This window comes from Corylus avellana, chromosome 2 (assembly GCF_965113065.1).
Source record: "Corylus avellana chromosome 2, dhCorAvel1.hap1.2, whole genome shotgun sequence".
NCBI classification, from domain to species: Eukaryota; Viridiplantae; Streptophyta; class Magnoliopsida; order Fagales; family Betulaceae; genus Corylus; species Corylus avellana.
Window position 1 is genome coordinate 43058420 of NC_142491.1, and position 20157 is coordinate 43078576.

At 35.5% G+C, this 20157-nt stretch overlaps 1 protein-coding gene across 1 annotated transcript; it reads right to left on the reverse strand.

Moving 5' to 3' along the window:
- Positions 1-11450: 11450 nt before the first annotated feature.
- On the reverse strand, positions 11451-13287 carry LOC132169787 (alkaline/neutral invertase CINV2-like). The gene is made up of 3 exons (XM_059580774.2): positions 12883-13287; positions 11820-12378; positions 11451-11740 (listed from the first exon to the last, which is right to left on the reverse strand). The coding sequence occupies exons 1-3, from the start codon at positions 13270-13272 to the stop codon at positions 11451-11453; spliced, it is 1239 nt and encodes a 412-aa protein (XP_059436757.2). The 5' UTR covers positions 13273-13287.
- Positions 13288-20157: the final 6870 nt, after the last annotated feature.

Below are 20157 nucleotides of genomic sequence, written 5' to 3' on the forward strand. Positions count from 1 at the left end.
AACTCTTTAACAATCCTTCGATCAAGTATGGTTAGAGGACACTCATGGTTTCATTCAAAGCATTGTAAGTGCTAAGCAAGATTTTCGTCCATGATTTATTGATTTATAATGAAATTGTAATGATTATTTTTTTTTAAAAAAAGTATAATAATATAAATTAGTACGATAAAGAAATCAATTAGATTTAACCTTATTATGAAACAAGCACCAATAGTTTTATGATATCATGTGGTTAAAAAAGAACTCTTGTCCCCTAGGTCTCTCTTGGCAGTATATATATATATATATATATCTACATCCGAGACCAAAATAAAATAAAATACGAGCACCGGCCACTTTTGGTTCACCCAATTTTCATTGGAAATTACAAAATTTTTATTTTGGTGGGGATTAATAAAGACAAAATATCAAAGGCATACAATCTTCCTAATAGATTGATTCCTTTTTCTTTTTTTCTTCCTCTTCTGAAAGAAAGTTTTCATTGTTTTTAAAATTTTTATCCGTTATCTGTATATATATATGTTCTCCCATTTCTCATGAAAGTAGTAGGATTATTTAAAGTGACAACTTTTATTAGTACATATAATATATAATATTAACTTGACCAGAAAATTAATTACTTGCTTTTTATTTCTTCAGATCAATGCCGAGCATGCAAGAAGAAGTTTATATACATAACTCCTTATCTTAGAGACGTGGACGGTGGACCGAGAAGATGACGTAAATATATAGTGAAAAGCACGCCCAGAAGAAGCCTGTGATGGAGCAGCAGGTGCATGCATATATGTCAGCTTAAAAATAATACGAGAATAATTCATGTTACAAACTTGAAGCCGATACTGTACAGTACAAACTTGATGTCAGCTAGCTTAGTCTTCCTACCAAAAACAAAAAAAAAAACAAAAGAACTCCGATGTCAGCAACGATGAACGGTGACCGCAAGCTCGTCGGTGGTTTCACGTGGTCTTTAAGGGCCCATGGGGCCACACGGCTACTTGAAAATCCATGTGACCTCTCAATCCCCATGTTCTTCTTCCTTGCGATATATTTGTAGAAGACAAAATTGAAAGATAACCTTAAGAAAACATGTGATAGGGTGGGTTTGGAGGGTGTCAATCGCATGACATATTGGAGTAGTTTGTTGGACCGGTTAGGCTTATGATATGATGTTCATAACTTAATAAACAATTCAAAGGGAAAAATATAATCGCCGGTTTCACTTTTCAAGCAAAATTACAAATAAAACTCGGACATGTTTATTTATATGCTGACTATATATATATATATATATGAAATATCATATTATATACATTAGGGACTCTGCCTGTAAAACGTGACTAAATCAATGCATGGGGTAATAAAATATAAGAACTAAGGCTAAGAAAAAAAAAATAATAATAATATAAGAAGTAATGAAAGAAAGAAAAACATTGACAAAATGACGAGAAAATCAATGAAGAGGAAGCTAAAATTAATGACGAATCTTTCAAACGGTGAGTCACGTAGCCGCCCTATTTTGCTCCTGTTCTTAGCAAGAAACGCTCAGAAAATTTTGAACTCAAATGGGGATACAGCTTGAGATGACAGAACATATGGCAAACAGCCTCGTTTGCCTCAATATATTGTCACTGTAAAAGGCAACTGAAGTTACTGCTTATTTCTAACCCATATCCATTTACAATATTACATGGTTTTGGTCGGTATCATGGTAATACCTCGTGGCCGTGTTAGATTTAAGTCTTAGGGTTGATAATTTTCATACGAGTAGCATATTTAATATCAACTTAATACAAAATTAGTAAATTATGGTTGACGATTTTGATCCGTTTAATTAAATGAATCAAGTTTTATAATTAAATTATAAGAATACACATATTTTGATACAACCTGAACTTGATATACGACATAAGTGCTGTCAATTTTTAACGCGGCCTATGAACCATTAAACACGAAAGTAGCGGGTTTGGATTAAAACGGTATGACCATTTTAATTAAATGAGTCAAATTAATGTTAATTTATATAATTTTATACTCATGCATCAACTTAACCGAACTTGGCATGCAAACAGGAATTACCATCTTTTTCCACGGCAATTGACTCTCTCAACATGACCTTTTTTATTACTCAGATAGTTATCTTTAACATTAATTGAATCTCAGAGTAGAACAAAAATTTGATATTTTGACGTCCCCTGAGGCGCTAAAAGTGTTGATATCAATATGTTACGGTGGTATAGAAATAAATTACTTGGTAATAAGGATATAGATTTCATTAATTTTATTATTCGAATTGCTAGCAATTCATATAACAAATGAAAAATAACTTTCATAAGATTCATCTATTGAAATAAGTAGCTGAACAACTCAAAATTTATTTAAATAAAAAAATATTATATGGTCTTCCTCGCGATTGCTTTTCAAATTGGATAGAAAATGGTTGGAAATCCCAAATCTGAAAACAACAGATGAGTTGAGGAAAAGGAAAGGGTCTTTCTCTATAGTCTAGACGTGTTGTTTGAAGGGCCAAGATTGATGGGATGGTTTGCATCCATGTATTTTCTGTTGTGGGGATTGGGTTTCCTTTGTTTGGTCAGCCATCACTACATATATCAACAAAAGTGGAGAAAATGAGCCACAGAGTTTAGTTATGCCATCCATATATGATGATATATGAATTACGATATATGATATATGATATTGTATTGTTGGATACCTAGGGAGTTCGTGGGTCATAGAATGGGGTCGTACATACCCGAATTTAAAAAGTTAACTAAGCAAACTGGACCCGGCCCAATTTCACCGGCCCGTTTACCAAAGCCCTGTTTAAACACTACACGTCCCTAACACTCCCTACAATTGACATGGCATCTATAATTTTGTAAAAAATTATTATTCTTTTTTTGTTACTAATAATTATTGGATATAAATAATTAATAATATCAGTCAATAAAATAATTTATTTTCTAATTAGATTCCTACTGCACCACGTACATTTTTATCTAGCAAGTCATAAGAATTTCACAATACAGTCTCAACCAATTCTTTTATATATATTTTTTCTAACCAAAATTGATTTAATGGTTAGTTTGGGATAATTACATACAATTGAATGAAAATTGAGAAAGCCGGTATTCTTATATATTAATGAGAAATGAGTTCATGAATTGATATTCATGTATATATGTTTAATTTATGCATTATCAATTTGCTTCTAAATATTGGGGAAAAATATTTTTGGTAAAAAATATATATATTTTTTTATTTTGGAAAAATTATTGATTTTTCATTGTTTGGTTGAGACCTAAAAATAATATTAAAAACATTTTCTGTTGTTTAGTTGGTAGGAAAAAATAATCACTCAAAATTGTCCCACAAAGTAAAATATCTATATCAACAATTTAAAGAAAATGAGAAAGTCTACATATCCTTTCAAACTACTACCTAATTGACAATGTCTCCCAAAATTAAAAAAAAAAATTTATAAATATTCTCTCCAATAACGAAACTACCCTTAAAATAAAAACAAAAAATACTAAAACTTCTAGAAAAAAAAAAATTAAAAGGGCGGGAAATTTATTTATTTAAAAAAATCCTTTTTTATAAGAAAAAAATAAAAAAAAAAAATTCGATTTTTGTTTCTATAAAAATTGAATTTTTTTTGCCTTTTATTTTATTTTTTGTTTTATAAATTTTATAAATAAAAATTTATATTTAAAAAAAAAATTAAAATTTTCGTTTTCTAAAAAAAAAATTATTATTATTATTATTTTTTTTAATTTATAGGGGTATTTTTATTTTTTTACTAGCCTGGGGGCACATTGATAATGTTTTGGTAGTTTGAGGGGATATTGTCACAATTAAAAGTTTGACAGAACATTGTAAATTGTGTAATAGTTTAAAGGAAATAGTTGAACTTTACCCTAAAAAAAAAAAAAAAAAAAAGACCCGAAAAAACCTGAAAACGTAAAGGAAGGATTGCAAGATGGAACTGAAGTGTATTTTGGATCGAGAAGGGAAGTTAATGGGAGTTGCAACGCTTGATTTGATGTAGTTATTTATTAATTTAAATTTCTCTTTGAATTTATTGGCCACCCCTTCGTGCTATTATAATTCTATATGATCCTTCACCAAAAATCGTTTGTGATGATTTTTCAGGCACTTAATACGTCATATTTACATGCTCAAATTTCTTCGCTTGAGCTCTCAAAGGAAGAGTTGTTCCCTGAGAATACACTTGCACTACAATTGACCATTTTTGTTTTTGTTTTTTCCATTCTTGTTGTTGTTGGGTTCAATGTGCAAAAGCGTAGGACAAGATACTAAAAGTAAGATAAGATAAAATACTGTTACATCAACCCAATAATATAGAAATAAGATAGAACGTAAATACTATCATAAATACATGAAATGGAAAATACAAAGTAAAGACTACAATTAACATCGAAGAAAGACTTGGCTTGAAAAATAAAAATAAAAGACGTGAAGAAGGAAATTGAAAAAACAGAAAGCCAGTGTGTAGACGTTAGGGTGAGGAGAAGCTGAAGTAAACAAACAGCCCAAACGGCGAGTCACATTGCCGCCATATATTATGCTCTGGATATTAAGCAAAACTTTTTGATTTCAAATCTGGAGAGCGGCTTGAGATGACGGAACAGAGCCAAAATTGCATCGTTTGGCTCACACTGATGTGAAGGAAGGTGATGTTTCCACACCTCCCCCTACATTTTTGGTTCAATTTCTTTCACATTACCCTAATACACCCCCTAAGATGTTGCTCTCTCCCTCCTGTCAACGATGCCATCCAGGCCCCTGTGGGCTACACTTTGGGGGGGTATTTTGGGTAATGTTTATGATATTTTGATATGAGATATCAGCAAATCAGCAAAATCACAATCCCACAAATCTGATTACAAAAACTCAGACCACGTCAATCAGCCAGATGGGGTGAGGTCAAAAATCAGGAATCAGGAATCAGGACAGGGGCCCCCTTCTAGATGTGTTATTTGAACGGTCAAGATTGATTGGACGGTTAGATCCATGTATTTTCGGCCGTGGGTACTGGAGTTGGTCACTCCACTCATCCACCCATCCATCAACAAGAATCATACAGAAAACATGGCCGTACAGATGGAAAGTGGAGGGTAGGGAATTGATTAATGTGAGAAAATAAAGTACAAATCAATTTAAAATTTTTGTATGAAATAAAAGTAATTCTTAATGTAGGAGGATACAAATCCTCCCCTCCCACAGCGTCAACCATTCTGATCTCATGGCTGATTGCCTGATTCCATACATGTATATGTTAGAAGTATATGATACGTAATCATATTTGATTGCATATAATCAAATCAGAGAAATTTGTTTCTAGCACATGATTTTAGTCTTTTTGATTGGGGCTTATTGACTTTGACACAAAACTGAAACATTGTAAATTGAGAAATTTTGAGCATCGCTAGGTGTTTTTTTTTTTTTCACTTCCTTTGATTTTTTAAATTGCATTTTAATTCCCTAATTTTTAGTATTTTTCACATTTTTTCAAAATTTTCACACCACAAGCCTTATGTTACTAACTTGTCTACTTAGGGTGATTGAACGAATTGCTCTTTGTTGGGTGTAGCTGCGAAAGCCACACCTTGGTTGAGAGTGGCCACACAAGCCAAACTCTATTTGGGTAATAATAAATAGTCAGAATTTTTAAAAAATTTGATGGGCAATTTTATGAGTATTGGCGAGGATCCCAATCTAATTGTGCAAGCCACCTTCTATTGGGTGTGAGTCAGTGAAACCGTGTGACCATGGAAGCCACACTTAAGGTTGAGTGGTCAGGTAAACCATCTCTCTCTCTCTCTCTCTATATATATATATATATATATATTAACATGTGATATTACAACTATTTCATGGCATTAGCAGATTCTAATCAGTGTTGGACGGAAGGAGTCCAACGAAAACGGTGAAAAATCTGAGTTAAAATGCGATTTTTAAAATTCAAGAAATAAAATAAAATAAGAAGAATCCATAATCCAATAGAACAATTTGAATGGGATAAATTCCACCCAATACCACCCACGAAGCAGCAAGTATCACTTCCTTCCTCATTCGCAAGCCACCCTGGTTTCCAACTTCGCTTTTGAATCTTCCAAGCCTGAATTTCAATTGAAAAAATATCCCATCAATTATCACCAAAAACCAAATGACATACCATCAGGCTTTTCCTTGGATGCTGGATTACAAATTGAAAATCACTGTGAAAGCGGTTTATCCAACCTCACCTTGAAATAATTAACTAGTGCCGGTGTTGGTTCAACAGAAACTGTATGTTCCACATGAGGATTGTATCCATGGTAAACATTTGTACTAGATCCTATGATTCCTGTCTACTGATTTCAATGTTCAACAACAGGGTGTCCTATTCAGCTTCCAAACGCTTTTGCACTTTGCCAGTGATGACTGATGAGAGAGAAGTATTCAATTTGCCACAGTTTTCACTGCTGGAGGCAATGGACATCCTATCTACTGCTGTTGACAACTTTCAGTTGCTTGTCTGTAGTTAGGAGACTTAGGAACATGAGAGGAAACTCAGGCCAGCCTCAGAAACATATCTCAAAAGAAATGAATTTCTTATGATTTCCAATGGATTGAGAGTCTAAAATTCCCCATGGTGGGCACAACCTTTTTGCTCAATTTATCCAAGTGAAACAAAACGTTAATGGGCGGCCTCATGGATATCCAACCTCGGCGTTTATGGCCTATTTTGATCCAATTGGCTCAATTCCCATTAAACTACGTAATTACCCAAGTATTATATTTTTATGTGGAGTTGACAACACAGTAGAAATGCAATAGAAAGTTTACCTGCCATTGCTGCGCTAGCCACCGATTCAATGATGCTATCTCTTGCTTGAAGAAGACAAGAGTAAGTTGGAATCCAGTTGATCAGACACGTACAATGGTCAATGCTACAGAAAGAACATGAGTAATGGCCACAAAATGCAACATCACAGTGAGGAAAAAAACATACCATCTTGGTGACCACCTACTCCCTTGGACAGATAGCAGATGCAGATGGCGTGTACACTCCACCTTAGACAACCTTATACTTATAGAGAACTCAACTAAGCCTTTGGCCATGGCATACACAAGCTGCTTCTATTAAAGAAGCTACTATCGAGGCTGTGATAGATACAGAAGATTACAGCATGGAAAGATGTACTAGATTGTTACTAGTGAATCCCAACACATCCCAGGCATTTTGGAGTTTATATCCTGTAAGGATTGTGATTTGATTCAAAATCATTAGATTGATCAGTATTTAACTTTGATAATATTTCAAAATACTTGGAGTTTACCTTTTAGTTGATTTGTTTACTCTTTTATAATTGGATGAGTTAATGCAATCAAACATAAGCTCTCTTTTAGTTTAGATTCTACTTTTATTGGTATCAGAGCTTTAGTATCTTAGATTTTATGGCACATGAAATGCTGTCACCTAGCAGAATCTGGCACTTTGAGGGCCTTTCCTTATCATCAAATTACAGATGATTTTAAATAATACAGGAAATATACCAAGGATTTGATGAAACTTACAAACATATCCAGCAAATCTGAGTCCATATTATAAACTTCTCTAGCATCTTCCTAAAGGTAGGACAATACACAAATCACTGAGCCTATACTGTGATGACAACTCGCAACACCCAGTACCAAACACATTGAGATGGAACTTGACTTTTTTTAAGAATGATCAAAAGATAAACCAGGTTCTTTCTACTTGCATGATAATTGGGCTTTCAGCCAGATGGTGTCTGTAAACAAGGGAAATTAAAAGCTCGAGGGCACAGGTTCTGCAGATATGGGCATCACACTAATTGCACCAACTTGGATGCAGATTTATCCACAAATCAATTTACATTTATAATCAATTGGGTACTCTCACACCACAGGTGCTTTTGTACACGTATGTGTAATTTGTTACACCATATAGAAAATATGACTCCAGGTTTTTCTCATTTACTTCTTTTTCCTCTTCTGCATTTATTTTAATCTATTACCTTCTTAACTTTATACTCTTCTCTTACCTAAAAAAAATAAAAAATTACACGCTTCTGTTTTAACTCCAAAATATTCCAATGTACTCGACAAGTAATAGCCTAACTGAAAACACTCATATTAGAAAGAGAACCAAGCTGATTCAATGTATTATGCTAAAATAAAGGTTCTGATAGCAAAATCTTGCTCTCCTTTAACTAATTAAACAACTTAAATGTTCAAACAACACTTCTCTTCCATTTTCAGTAGCCATAAGTTGAGCAACGTTTGCAAAAATGGCAAAGCAATATGGAAAATCATCCTACATTCTCATATATAAGATCTAAATGTTTAATCTTCTATGAGAGTGGCAAATAAACAGTCATTCTTCAAGAAAATATATATATATATATATTGGATAGGTAAGCGGCATCAACTCAGGTGTCCTAGGATTGCTACTGTCTAAACCTGCCATCAGAGACACCTCGCATTTTATGAGTGATAAAAAGATCCTAATTTCGATCAAATAAACCATTAAAGAAAGCAGATTCCGTACCTCTGAGTATGGAAACACACAGAAAAAGATCAATAACCATTGGCAGAGTAGTTGGTGATGCCCAGACGAGACAAATCAAAAAACACAGCGAAATTAAAGATATAAGTAGACAAGAAATACTCGATGAAACTATATATTTGGAACACATTTAATTAACTCTAAACTTACATTATCCACAAGCCAAAAGGAAACAGAGAAAAATAATACACAATCTTGAAGAAATTAAATTCAGGACCCACCTGAAATCAATTGAGTATACAAAAATAATGCAATTCATCCAACAAATATCCCCATGATCAACATCTTATTCTAAAGAAACGTTATCACGAAAAATTTACCCAACAAAAGTCAAATAGAGCTCGAAATTTCTATGCAATTCCACAGGATCAAACACAATTTTCTTATATCAAAACAGAGTGCATAACTATCACACATATTGCACCAAATAGATATCCAAAATTTTTTTACAACAAAAACGTACGGACGGTAATCGAAACAAAACCCCAGTTTCATGAAGCAACAACGAACCCCCCCAAGACGTGGAATTACATGAGCGAGACAGAGAAAAATTACAAAGCAAAAACAAACCCTAGACAGAGGATGAGAATCGGATGGACGGTGAATGAACGGGAATTCGACAGGGAGCTAATCGGTTTGGGAAGCGGGCGTCGTGGTGGGCTTGGGCTCGGTCTCGGGCTCGGTCTCAGGCACGGTATCGGGCTCGGTCTCGGGCACGGTATCGGGCTTGAGTTCGGGGAGGGAGACGGGCTTGGAGAGCATGAGAGGGCGGTCGTCGTTTTCGTTGTCGAAATCGTCGTCGAGGTCGGTTGTGCTGAGGTTGATGCAGGAGCAGCGCTCCAAGGACGCGAAGAAGGCGGTGGCCACGTTGGAACCTACCCAGTATGCCACGCGGTCCAGCATCTCGCACGACATGGAGCTCTGGCTGTTCTCCATCGTCCGATTTTCCTAATGATTTTGCCGGAGACAGAGGAAGGAAAAGGGGATTTAGCAAAGTTTGGTTCGACTGATGCGCGGGGGCGGTTCCCAAACGTGGGATTGGGATTATTTAGTCCTAACAGTAATTCAACGACTTTAAAATAAAATAAAAAACAGTAATGCAACAATATTTTTATTTATCACGTGATACGTAATCATTTCCTTCAAGTAACGCTTTTAATTAACCATTTGTCTCAGTTTAAATTAAAAAATAAATAAATGTGATTTCAAGCATTGCTTTACTTGTAAATAAAAAAATGAAGGGTTAGTTACTCTTAATCATTTCTCTAATTGATTATGTGTATATAGCATATCAATATCGAAGGAGAGTATGTACTCTCATTCTCTTTGATATCCTTCTAAAATCATTAGTAAATTTGAGATGAATTACTATTAAATCTTGATTCAATAGTAATTTTAAAAGTTTCATCAAAAAGTGTATGAGTGATTAAGTAAGAGTAAGAGTATAGTATTTCTCATCATTTCTCTAATTGAGTATCTATATATAACACATCAATATCAAAGGAGAGTAATGCATTACATATATTCGTACAGTCATACTCTCATATATCGTTTTTAAAATCATTAGTAGATTTGAGACGAATTAATATTAAATTTGGATTCAATGATAATTTTTACTAATGAGATGAATTAATATTAAATTTTGATTTAATAATAATTTTAAAAATTACATTAAAAAATGCACAAGTGATTAAGTAAGAGTAAGAGTGTAGTATTTCTCATCCCACAAATATTTGAGTAATGATACAATGCACGCGGCGTGCGTGGCACGCCCACGCATGCCAGTGCAAATTTTTTTTTTTTTTTTTTTTTAAATAATAATAAAATAAAATTTTGTGCTTGGCGTGCATCACTGTTGATGCACGCCAGGCATGCATTGTATCATTACTCCAAATATTTTAGGAAAAAATTTTCGTACTCCTCAAACTAGCAATCAATTGTTAAAGCCCAACAAAAATATAAAAATAATTAATTTTTTTTTTTTCATTAACACCAAAATATCCCCATAAATTAAAATAAAAAAATTTAAAAAATTTACTTTTTTAAATTATTAAAAAAAAAAAAAAAACGATGAGAGCCACCCTTGACCAAATGGGGATGGTTGGCCAACCGTATGCAGTAGACGAAGCATAGAAATTAGAAACCCATTTTGCTACCTTCCGTTTTTCACATAAATTCTGATTTCTGAGCTTATATTGAAAGAAAATTTTCAGGAATGAATATACAATTCCTACTGTTCTTGCTCGCCACATTAGGAAGTCGCATTATTACACATGGGAGAGGAGACGATCAGAAAAATCACAAACCAAGTTATGTTTTACGAGTAATTTTAAGAGTTTATTTTGTGTCATTTTTATGTCCTTCTAAAAATGATGTACCTTTTAAAATTACCATTTAATGAAAGTCTAATAGTAATCAATTATAAGCTCAATAGTAATTTTAAAAGTTACATCATTCTTAGAGAGATACAAGAAGAATTTATAACATTACTCTATTTTACAGCTTCCCCAAATGGAGGACATCCCGTGCCGGAGGAAATTCAAATAATTGTTTCAGAAACTCTGCTTTTTTAATATTTTTTTTTAAAAAAATTTTATCAAGGATATTTTCATCATTGGGGATGAAAACCATTTATTTTGTTTGCTCGGAATAACCAAAATTAGAAAATCAAAAGAAAATGAAGCCAAAATTTATCCCAAAATTTGAGATCGTAATATCTCAATTTTAGATGGACAGTTTCAATTTACAAAAAAAAAAAAAACACAATTCAGAAGAAAATAAAAGATAATACGGCTACTGAGATGCATCTGTAATAACCGAATGTCTGTGTGGTGGTGCCACTTACTTATTAGTACGAAGCAGAGCGGGCATGCGTACTATTGGCTATCCTCTTGTCCTCTTCAAGAGATATAAGGAGATTTGCAGGATTCTCAATCATCATCTTAGCTACCAGGTAGCCCGAAATGCTCCATGTCTGGTACTTCCTAGCTTGCTTTCCAATGTAACGCCCAGTCTTACCATCATAATACTCTGCCCACCCATCCTTGGAAAGGCGTTGCTCTGCCAGCTCAATCGCCCGCTTCGCAATTTGAGGCCTCCCAGTCTTGATGCATGCTGCTGTAAGTAGCCAAAGCAAAACTACAAAAAAACACAAATAAGGTGAAGCTAGCAATGAAATTTAATTATGAGCTTTTGTTTTTGTGTTCATGATATTCACCTGGCCAGGATCCTCCGTTATGGTAACTCCACCGCGTGTTCTTTGGATCAAAACCAGTGACAGTCCTCCACTCATGCCCTTCCAATGCTGGGTAGACAATCTTCAAAGGCATCTCTCCAACCAAGTCCTCCCAGCGCTCCTCAACAAGATCCATTATTGCTGTAGCCTGTGCACTTGTGGCTAGACAGCTCAATATGGCAATGCAATTTCCAACTAAAAACCATCGGAAGTCCATGCGAGCTGGGCTGACATTGCCAATCAAATACCCTCCTCGCAAGGGCATAAAATCAAACACCCAATCTGGAATAGACTCTGGGATGACATTAAATTTATTGACAGCAGTGTGTGAGTACTCCTCAGTTTTGTACCGGTATATGTTATTCAACTGTGTAAAGTCGAGCCAATAGTATTTCTGGATGTGAAAGCTGAGAGCTTTGATCCGCTTATCAATTCTCTCAATCAATTCCTTACCATCACGCTCTGCTTTCAGCATCTGCCTCGCACACCTTAGTGCAAAATAAAATAGGGCCTGGATCTCGATTGGATACCCATATATACCCTGTTCCAAAAGCAAGGAAATGTGTTACCATTCAGAGTGAAAATTTCAAACCCATCAAAAGCACAAGAACATCGCCACTTCTCTTGGAACCTCAACTATTGCCACCACTAATTGCTGAACATCAAGTTACAGAAATTTACACAACCAATTAGCCATAAAAGTGAAATACAAAGCTATGATACCGTTGCTTCTCAGCCATAAAAGTGAAATATACACATTACACAATCAATTAGCTATATATAAAACTTGCACTTTCCTGATGGTCAGGCTTTATTTTGGTACCAAATGGAGGAAAAAAACTCTATTTTTCTTGAGGCACCAATAAGCAATTTCAAATTAAACCCTTAGAATATAATAGGAATTTAGAAATACGATCCAATCCAAACAGGCATTCCTCTAAGGTTTCCTAACGCCTGGAACTTTGCCAATCAATGTCTGCAAACATATTATATATAAATACTGCCCTCAACACTACAGAAAACAATTAACAAACAAAAGACTTACCATCCTCCTGTCAATCATGCTACAGCCATCTGCACATAGAAGTGTTGGGAAAGTATCAAAGCCATCAGACAGGCAAAGATTGAGTATTAATTTCATCCCCCTCTGTACCTCAGGACGATCTGCTAGTGTATGATCACGCGTGCACTTGGTATATGATCTTAGAAGTATAATCCACCAGAAACCTGAATCAACTGGTGCAACTCTTCCAATTGCACTGCCACCAAAATCCGCGACCAAAATTTCCTTTTGACGGTGAGGGTCAAAGAGAACTTTGAAACTTGCAGGCATCACCCCTTCTCCAAGAGTGAAGTTATCAATCCTCTTCTCCCAACCTTGGAGGTGGAGGGTCTTCAAAAGGAAATGTTTTACAATATCAGGTTCGTTTTTCATTAGGCAGGCTAAGCCACTAGGAACAAAATCTCTCACGAAAACCTGCAAGTCCAGGTGATAAATATCAAGTACTCAATAGTTCTTAAAAAAATCTGATTCATTTTCAACAGTCCATGAAGTTTTATCAGAACTGTGATTGAAAAAAACAAATCAAGCTAGTAATTAACATCTTTGATCCAGTGAAAATGAGGCATCAAAATGTTTGATCATAAATAATTTGTGTGCTCTTTTGAGCCCTTGTTCTCATGTAGATATGACATGATAATCTGTATACCCTTACGATATTCTCTCAGATATGTAGGGACGAGAGAACTGTGAGATGTCCAAGCAAAACTATACGAATTGCCAAAAACACTGGAACTTGAAAATCACAGACAATCAATCAAAATAAGCGCATAACAAACGAAGTCTTGTCCACAGATTTATTGGTGCAGTAATAGCTTTACGTCTAATGAACAATTTTAAAGGGTCCAAAAATCATCAGAGATTCAGAAATGCCTAATGGACAAATATTAGCAGAGCAGTAAATGAACTCTAAGCAAACAAAATTGCATGGCAATGCCAAAATTCCTAACACATTCGAATACACAGTATATCTTTTACACCACTCAATGAAAAGAAAGCACAGAAATGCCAAAATTCAAATGGCATATACAGATCAGAATAGACAAACAGCCTCCGAGATAATTCAAGAAGAAGCAGATTCAATAGCTTTGAGATGATCCATGCAAACTTGTTATCATCAAGAAATCAATGGATTCGTCACACAACGACAAAAAGGCTCTTAAGAAAAATCACCATTTTAGTGGCGCCAAAAGCATAATTTCAAGAACATTACACCTAATTAGTATCACCAAGATAAGAAACAGAGGGAACTAGCTACTGCATTGCTCACATGTAACGTAAAACCAAGATAATCCTTCAAACTCTCAAGAAAATCCAAGAAAAGCACATTAATTATTTAATACCTGGTTGTAGTTCAAATCCTCAGCGCTTGGATCCATAGCCGCGAGCGTCCCCACGGGCTGTCCTTTGAAGTACACGTAGGACTTCTTGACCCTCTCCCACGCCTCTTCCATCATAGCAGAACCGTCTGGCGAAATGTCTATCGAATCCAAAATATCAAGCTTCATGGCAACACTCGGACACGGCCTCAACGTTGAGATCTTCGTCAAACTCAGATTCTCGGAAAATGCCACGTCCTCGTCGCTCAGTGTCACACGCTTCTTCCCCTTAGATTTTGATAACTCTACATTCTCTGAAGAATCCGATGATCTCGGTTTTAATTTCTCCGAATCAGAAATTAGAGATTTCTCATCGGATTTCGAAGTTTCTTTCTCCATCGAATCCGAAGATGGACTAATGACTATATATTCGGACAATTTGGGACCTTCTTTTTCCAGAGAATCTAACTCTTCCTCAGGCGATGTTGACTCCTTTTTAGTTGCCAAAAGAGATTTTGGTGACTCAGCTTCAGAGATTGAACTGACCGAAAGTTTGAGCAACGATTCCGCGAGCTCATTCTCTCCATTCGGTGACTCTGATTCCAATTTTTCATTTTCCGACCAGGCATTCGAACTTCCCGGCAAATCTTCGAGATACGTAGGAGTTCCGGTGTCGGAGGTAACGCTCGCCTTTGCAGGCCCTGGAGACAGAGGTGCCTGATCATCTTCCCTCGCAACGGCGAGAAGTTCTAGCAGAGTTGGAGTCATTCTAGAGAGAGAAAATGGTAGAGTACGAATTAGAGAGAGAAATGTACTATACAATATTCTAGAGAGAGAATAGAGAAAGATACCTTTATAGTTCGTCGGCGTCGAAGCAAAAGAGTGTGCCCGTACAGATTAGAGAGTGTGTGTCCGTACAGTGTACAGAGAGAAGAAATCGCAGCAAAAAGAGAGGGAAAGAGAGTGGGAGGGAGAGAAGGCTATTTATAGGCGCGTGGTAGGTTGTGCCATAAGATTTTCAGAGGATCGGAGGCATGGTGGGTTGTTGCAGTTTTAGTTTTGGCGGTTTGAGAAAGAGCTCAAGAAGTCTGAGCGTATACTGTGGTGAATTAGGCCTGTTTCTATAAATATTTACGAAGAAGCCATAGAGGTTTTAAACCCGGTGTGGAATAAGTAACTGCCCGTGGGGGTTGGACAGGATACTGAAATACCTGAGTAGGGGTATTTTGGGGATGAGAGACTGGGTGACCGTTCGAAGGCGGGACTAGAGGTGTACAGAGGAACGGTAAAATTTGTACGTAGAGTAACCTCTTTTTTCTTTTTCTTTTTTTCTTTTTTACCACGTTTACTCCTTTGGAAATCTTATTGGTATCGCAGTAATTCTATGAGATAGTAAACTAATTTGGGGACGAGTTACGTATACCATTTGGATGGGTGCTTAATTACGCGTTAAGATGGGAAAAAATGATCAGTTATATAATTAACTAATTTTCTTAAAATCTAATAGCTAGGATTTTAATAAAGATAATTAAAATCCACCAAGGAGCTATAGACAGCTAATGTGTCAATTTAGTGATGATCATAATAATTCTAGCAATTATGAGATAAATTACAGTCTTTCCAACACTAGCAGATGTCTTTTGTTCGGAGGGAGGGTAATGAGGTGACGCATATTTTATCTAGACTAGTAATACGAGCTTTTATGGATCAAGGTTGGTTCATTAATGAGCCTTCGGAATGTATCTTCGATGTAATAACGATAGAGCATTTTGCTCTGTCTGTTTTGAGTTAAATCAATGAAAATGGTTTTCCTATAAAAAAAAAAAAAAAAATACTAATACGAAATTTGGGGTTCAGCTTAGAACTGGAAAACTCATGAGGATGAAGGTGGTTTGAAACTAGTCAAGTTACTAGATCGATTTGTCACGTAATGTCAAGGAGTCATAAAGAAAATATGGGAAGTAATTAAAGATAAGAAGGGAATAAGATCTTCTCATGCCCCCTCCCAGCCTCCTCTTCTTACCAAAAAATAAAAACTTTATTACGATATGATGAACTCTTAAAAACCATTTTAATGCAGTCCGCCTCTCTCGAAAGTCAAATTTTTAGTTTTGTCCTAGTGAATAAGATTTTGATTTATGACTCGGCCACCCATTTAGCTAAAGAGAGTGGCTCGGTCACTCTCTTTCTTTCTTTTTTGTTTGTTTTTGTTTTGTTTTTTTTTTTTTTTTTTTCACTTCTAGGTGGGAGCATTTTTTAGAGTTTAGGTGATAAGAAGTCACGTGCGATCCATTTTGTCCAAAAAAGACCAAAAAAAATAAAAAAAGAAAAAGATAATGAATGGGTTAACTTGTCACAATTTATTAGTTTGTAAGGATGATTGTGACTTAAAAGTTAAAATGCAAAAGTAATGATATCTTGAGGGGTTAAATGTATTTAATTACTTAATAGAAGCTATATGCATGGATGATTTTGTTCCTAGACAGGTAGACATATTGGTCTGTAGTTAACTCATAAAAACTAATCTAATAACATGTGATTCTTTTATATATATATATATATAAAAGTATGTACCGCGCTCACATATTTTAGAAATACACTTCATTTTATTAGATTGATTTGTATAAATTAACTACAATCATTTTTTTTTTTTGTTTTATCTTTTATCTTTTGCGTCAATGTCATGATTTATTTGTTGCATTAATTTCAGATGAAGACCATATTAGGTTTTTTTTTTTTTTGACATGTCCATGTTCATAAGGTGTGATCCTTAACCGATTGACCTACTCGTTGAGAACACCATATCAGGTTTTACAAGGAAAGTCAAAATCATGAATTTGTCATTAGTTTTACAAGAGATCGACAAAAGGTAATAAATTAACCGAGTCGAATCTGTTTTAATTGTTGATCAACAATAAGCCGACCTTGCGCTTCCTTTCTCCGAGTCAGATATTAGAAATTTCTCATTGGTTTCGGAAACTTCCCCACAAGCATCGTTTGATCTGAATGCCGCCAAATTGCCACGCCTATAAAAGCACTGAACTTCCAGATCAATCTCGAAAACGATCAGATCAAAAGCCAGAGCCCTGGACACGACCATTACACTCTCATTTCTCTCCATCGTGATTGGTCCCGGCGCAAGAGGAAGATTCGTCTTCGTTGTCTCTGGAGGAAGATAATTAGTCTCCGTTGGGGACGGTGCCGGTTCTTGAGGCCGAGAGGCCTCTTCTTCCTCCGCATCGAGGCAAGGTGGATTCATTCTAGAGAGAGAGAAAGTTATCAGCTGCTAGCTAGAGTGTTTTTACACAGAAAAATCCGCAGAGAAGATCAGGGAGAGAAAGACAAATTATATAAAGAGAGACTGTGGGAGAGAAGGCTATTTATAGGCCTCGTGGATAGGGTTGCCAAGTGGGATGGTAGTTTAATTTGTATGCAGTTTCAGTTTTGGCAGTTGAGAACTTGACTTTTGTAGTCTACAGTTTTGGTAGAATTGGTTGGAGAGGAAATTCAAGAAGTCTTAGCGTGCAACTTAATTTGGTGAATTAGGTAAGTATTTATTGTTAGTTTTTTGTTTTTGTAAGTGTTTATTGTTAGTTAATTACGAAGATGCTTCCACTAATCGGATTGACTCGATCTGTATTCTTTTTTACGATTATATATCCTATATAAAGTATATATACACAAAAGAGCCAAATTAGTTTTATATATATTCTAATAGGAGATGATCCCATGCATATGTATAAATAGTGTACGTACGTATGTGTGTAACCATGGTGAATTGTGTGTAACGGTGAGCGTGTGGGTGTACGGTAGGCGTGGAAATTTGGTAGTGGAAGTACAGGTTAGGGGTGAGCAGATTTTCAAAACCTTTGAGCAATCAGATTGGAAATCAACCGAGATTGGTTTGTTTTTGTTAGATTTTATGTTAGCAAAATTAAGTGTCAAAACTAGTTTAGTTGCTCGTCTTGGTTTCAGTTGTCTAGTTGATTCTTAAGTTGGATCCAAAAGCTAGGTGAAGACGATAGATGTCCGCTCACAACCACGTTGACTAATGTTAGAACATATATGGTGGTCATTGATCTAGATCTGAGGCACTCGGTTGCAATGACAACGATCGATAAAACTGTGAAACCTTATCACATGTTCGGATGTGTCATTAGTCCGCTCGAATGCAGCGGCCTCAAATATTGTATTTTCCAAACCAACTTGCACCTAAAACTTCTATTTTCCCAAGGTCTATACAAGTATCATGATAAGTCTCAATCAAAGTCAATAACATAAATTGATAATCTCCACTTAGGGTGGGAGTAACCACAATCCAAATCTCCACTTAGGGCTGGAGGAATACCACAGGTCCACAATACAAATTAAACACTTTCTTTTCTACTCTTCTCATTCTAATGACACAAATATATATAACCTTAATACAACATTAACGGTTACTACTTTTACTAAAGAGAACTACCCATGTTAACAAATATTGACATTAAAGGATAAAGTTAACAATTGAAGTTAAGAATTACCACCCATGTCTTAACCCATGATGATAAGGTGGATGTTGAGTCCTATGAGACCTATCATTCGCCCTCCCTTGAAGAGGAACCTTGTCTGCAAGGTTGATGTGCAGAAATTGGTGCGGTAACTGCTATGGTGAAAGGTACGTCCGAGATCGTCGTCAACTTTTTTTGTTTGTTTGTTCCGAGCCAAATGAAGAGAGTACATCGTCTTCTTTTTGCAATTGCTGTGCCACAAAGGAAGATGTGGAACTGGGATGAGGAGACGATTGTGCTACGGTGCAAAATCCATTGGTGCAGCAGAATGGTTGGAGCGGCAGTGTGTGGTTGTTTGGCTGCGAGTGCAATGGTTTCTAGAACGGCTGATTTTGGGCAATTTTTTGGTGAGTGAATAGAAGGGCTGGGAAAATCGAAGCTGGAATTCATGGTGCCTTTCCTCTATCTTATCAAAGATAGCTTCAATTTCTTCCCAATGGCTAAGATGTAAGATTGTTTGGAAGGATGAAGGTTTGGATATGATGGCTCTAATACCAATTGATAGGTCCCAGTCAGAGTCAATAAGATAAATTGATAATCTACACTTGAGGTGAGAGTAACCACAATACAAATCTCTACTTAGGGCTGGAGGAATACCACAATACAAACATTTTCTTCTCTACCCTTCTCATTCTAATGACACAAATATATATAAACTTAATACAACAATGGTTACTACTTTTACTAAAGAAAACTATACACAATCTAAGTAAACTACCTACAATCTAAGTAAACTACCCACTACCCATGTTAACAAATATTAACATTAAAGGATAAAGTTAACAATTGAAGCTAAGAACTATCACACATGTCTTAACCCATGATGATGAGGTAGATGTTGAGTCTTATGAGACCTATCACATCATAAGTCACGATTTTCAATTGACCCAAGCCATTATTTTGTGTAATTGGATAGAGCTTATGTATCCCTATGTCTTCATTCTCAAATATTTTGTAGACTGTGTTAAATAGCTAATTAAGGAGCATAATTATGCTACAAAAATGATATATACCATAAAATATTCTACCAAAGAGAAGGCTGCTACTCGATCCTCTCATGACGTTCAATTTAGAAATCACGTACTTTACACATTTTAATACACAATCTGTGATCTTGCACCAATCAATGAAAATAAATCCACGAAAAGTAGCAGATCTGCCAAAAGGTTTGAAGGGGTTTATATATAAATGTTTTGTTAGTGAAAAAATGTGGGAGATTATAAGAAGTTGAATTTGTAAACAAATGGGCATTAATAGAAATTCAAGGAGGAATTAAAAAATCCAACTAATTGGAATTTAGTATTATGTACTGTTTGGAGTAGTAGATGAGTTGCTCGTTCCATTTTTCATTTTTCTGGAGAAAGACGGAACATAGAAATCAATCTACTTTT

Bases quoted from the DNA above. Each gene is read 5' to 3' on its own strand.
- LOC132169787 (XM_059580774.2), bottom strand. From the start codon at position 13,272: ATGAAAAACGAACCTGATATTGTAAAACATTTCCTTTTGAAGACCCTC. The intron at 12,379-12,882 runs GTAAGTCTTTTG...CTTTTGGAACAG, and splicing joins GCATGATTGACAGGAGGATG to GGTATATATGGGTATCCAAT. The intron at 11,741-11,819 runs GTGAATATCATG...GTTTTTTTGTAG, and splicing joins TAACGGAGGATCCTGGCCAG to TTTTGCTTTGGCTACTTACA.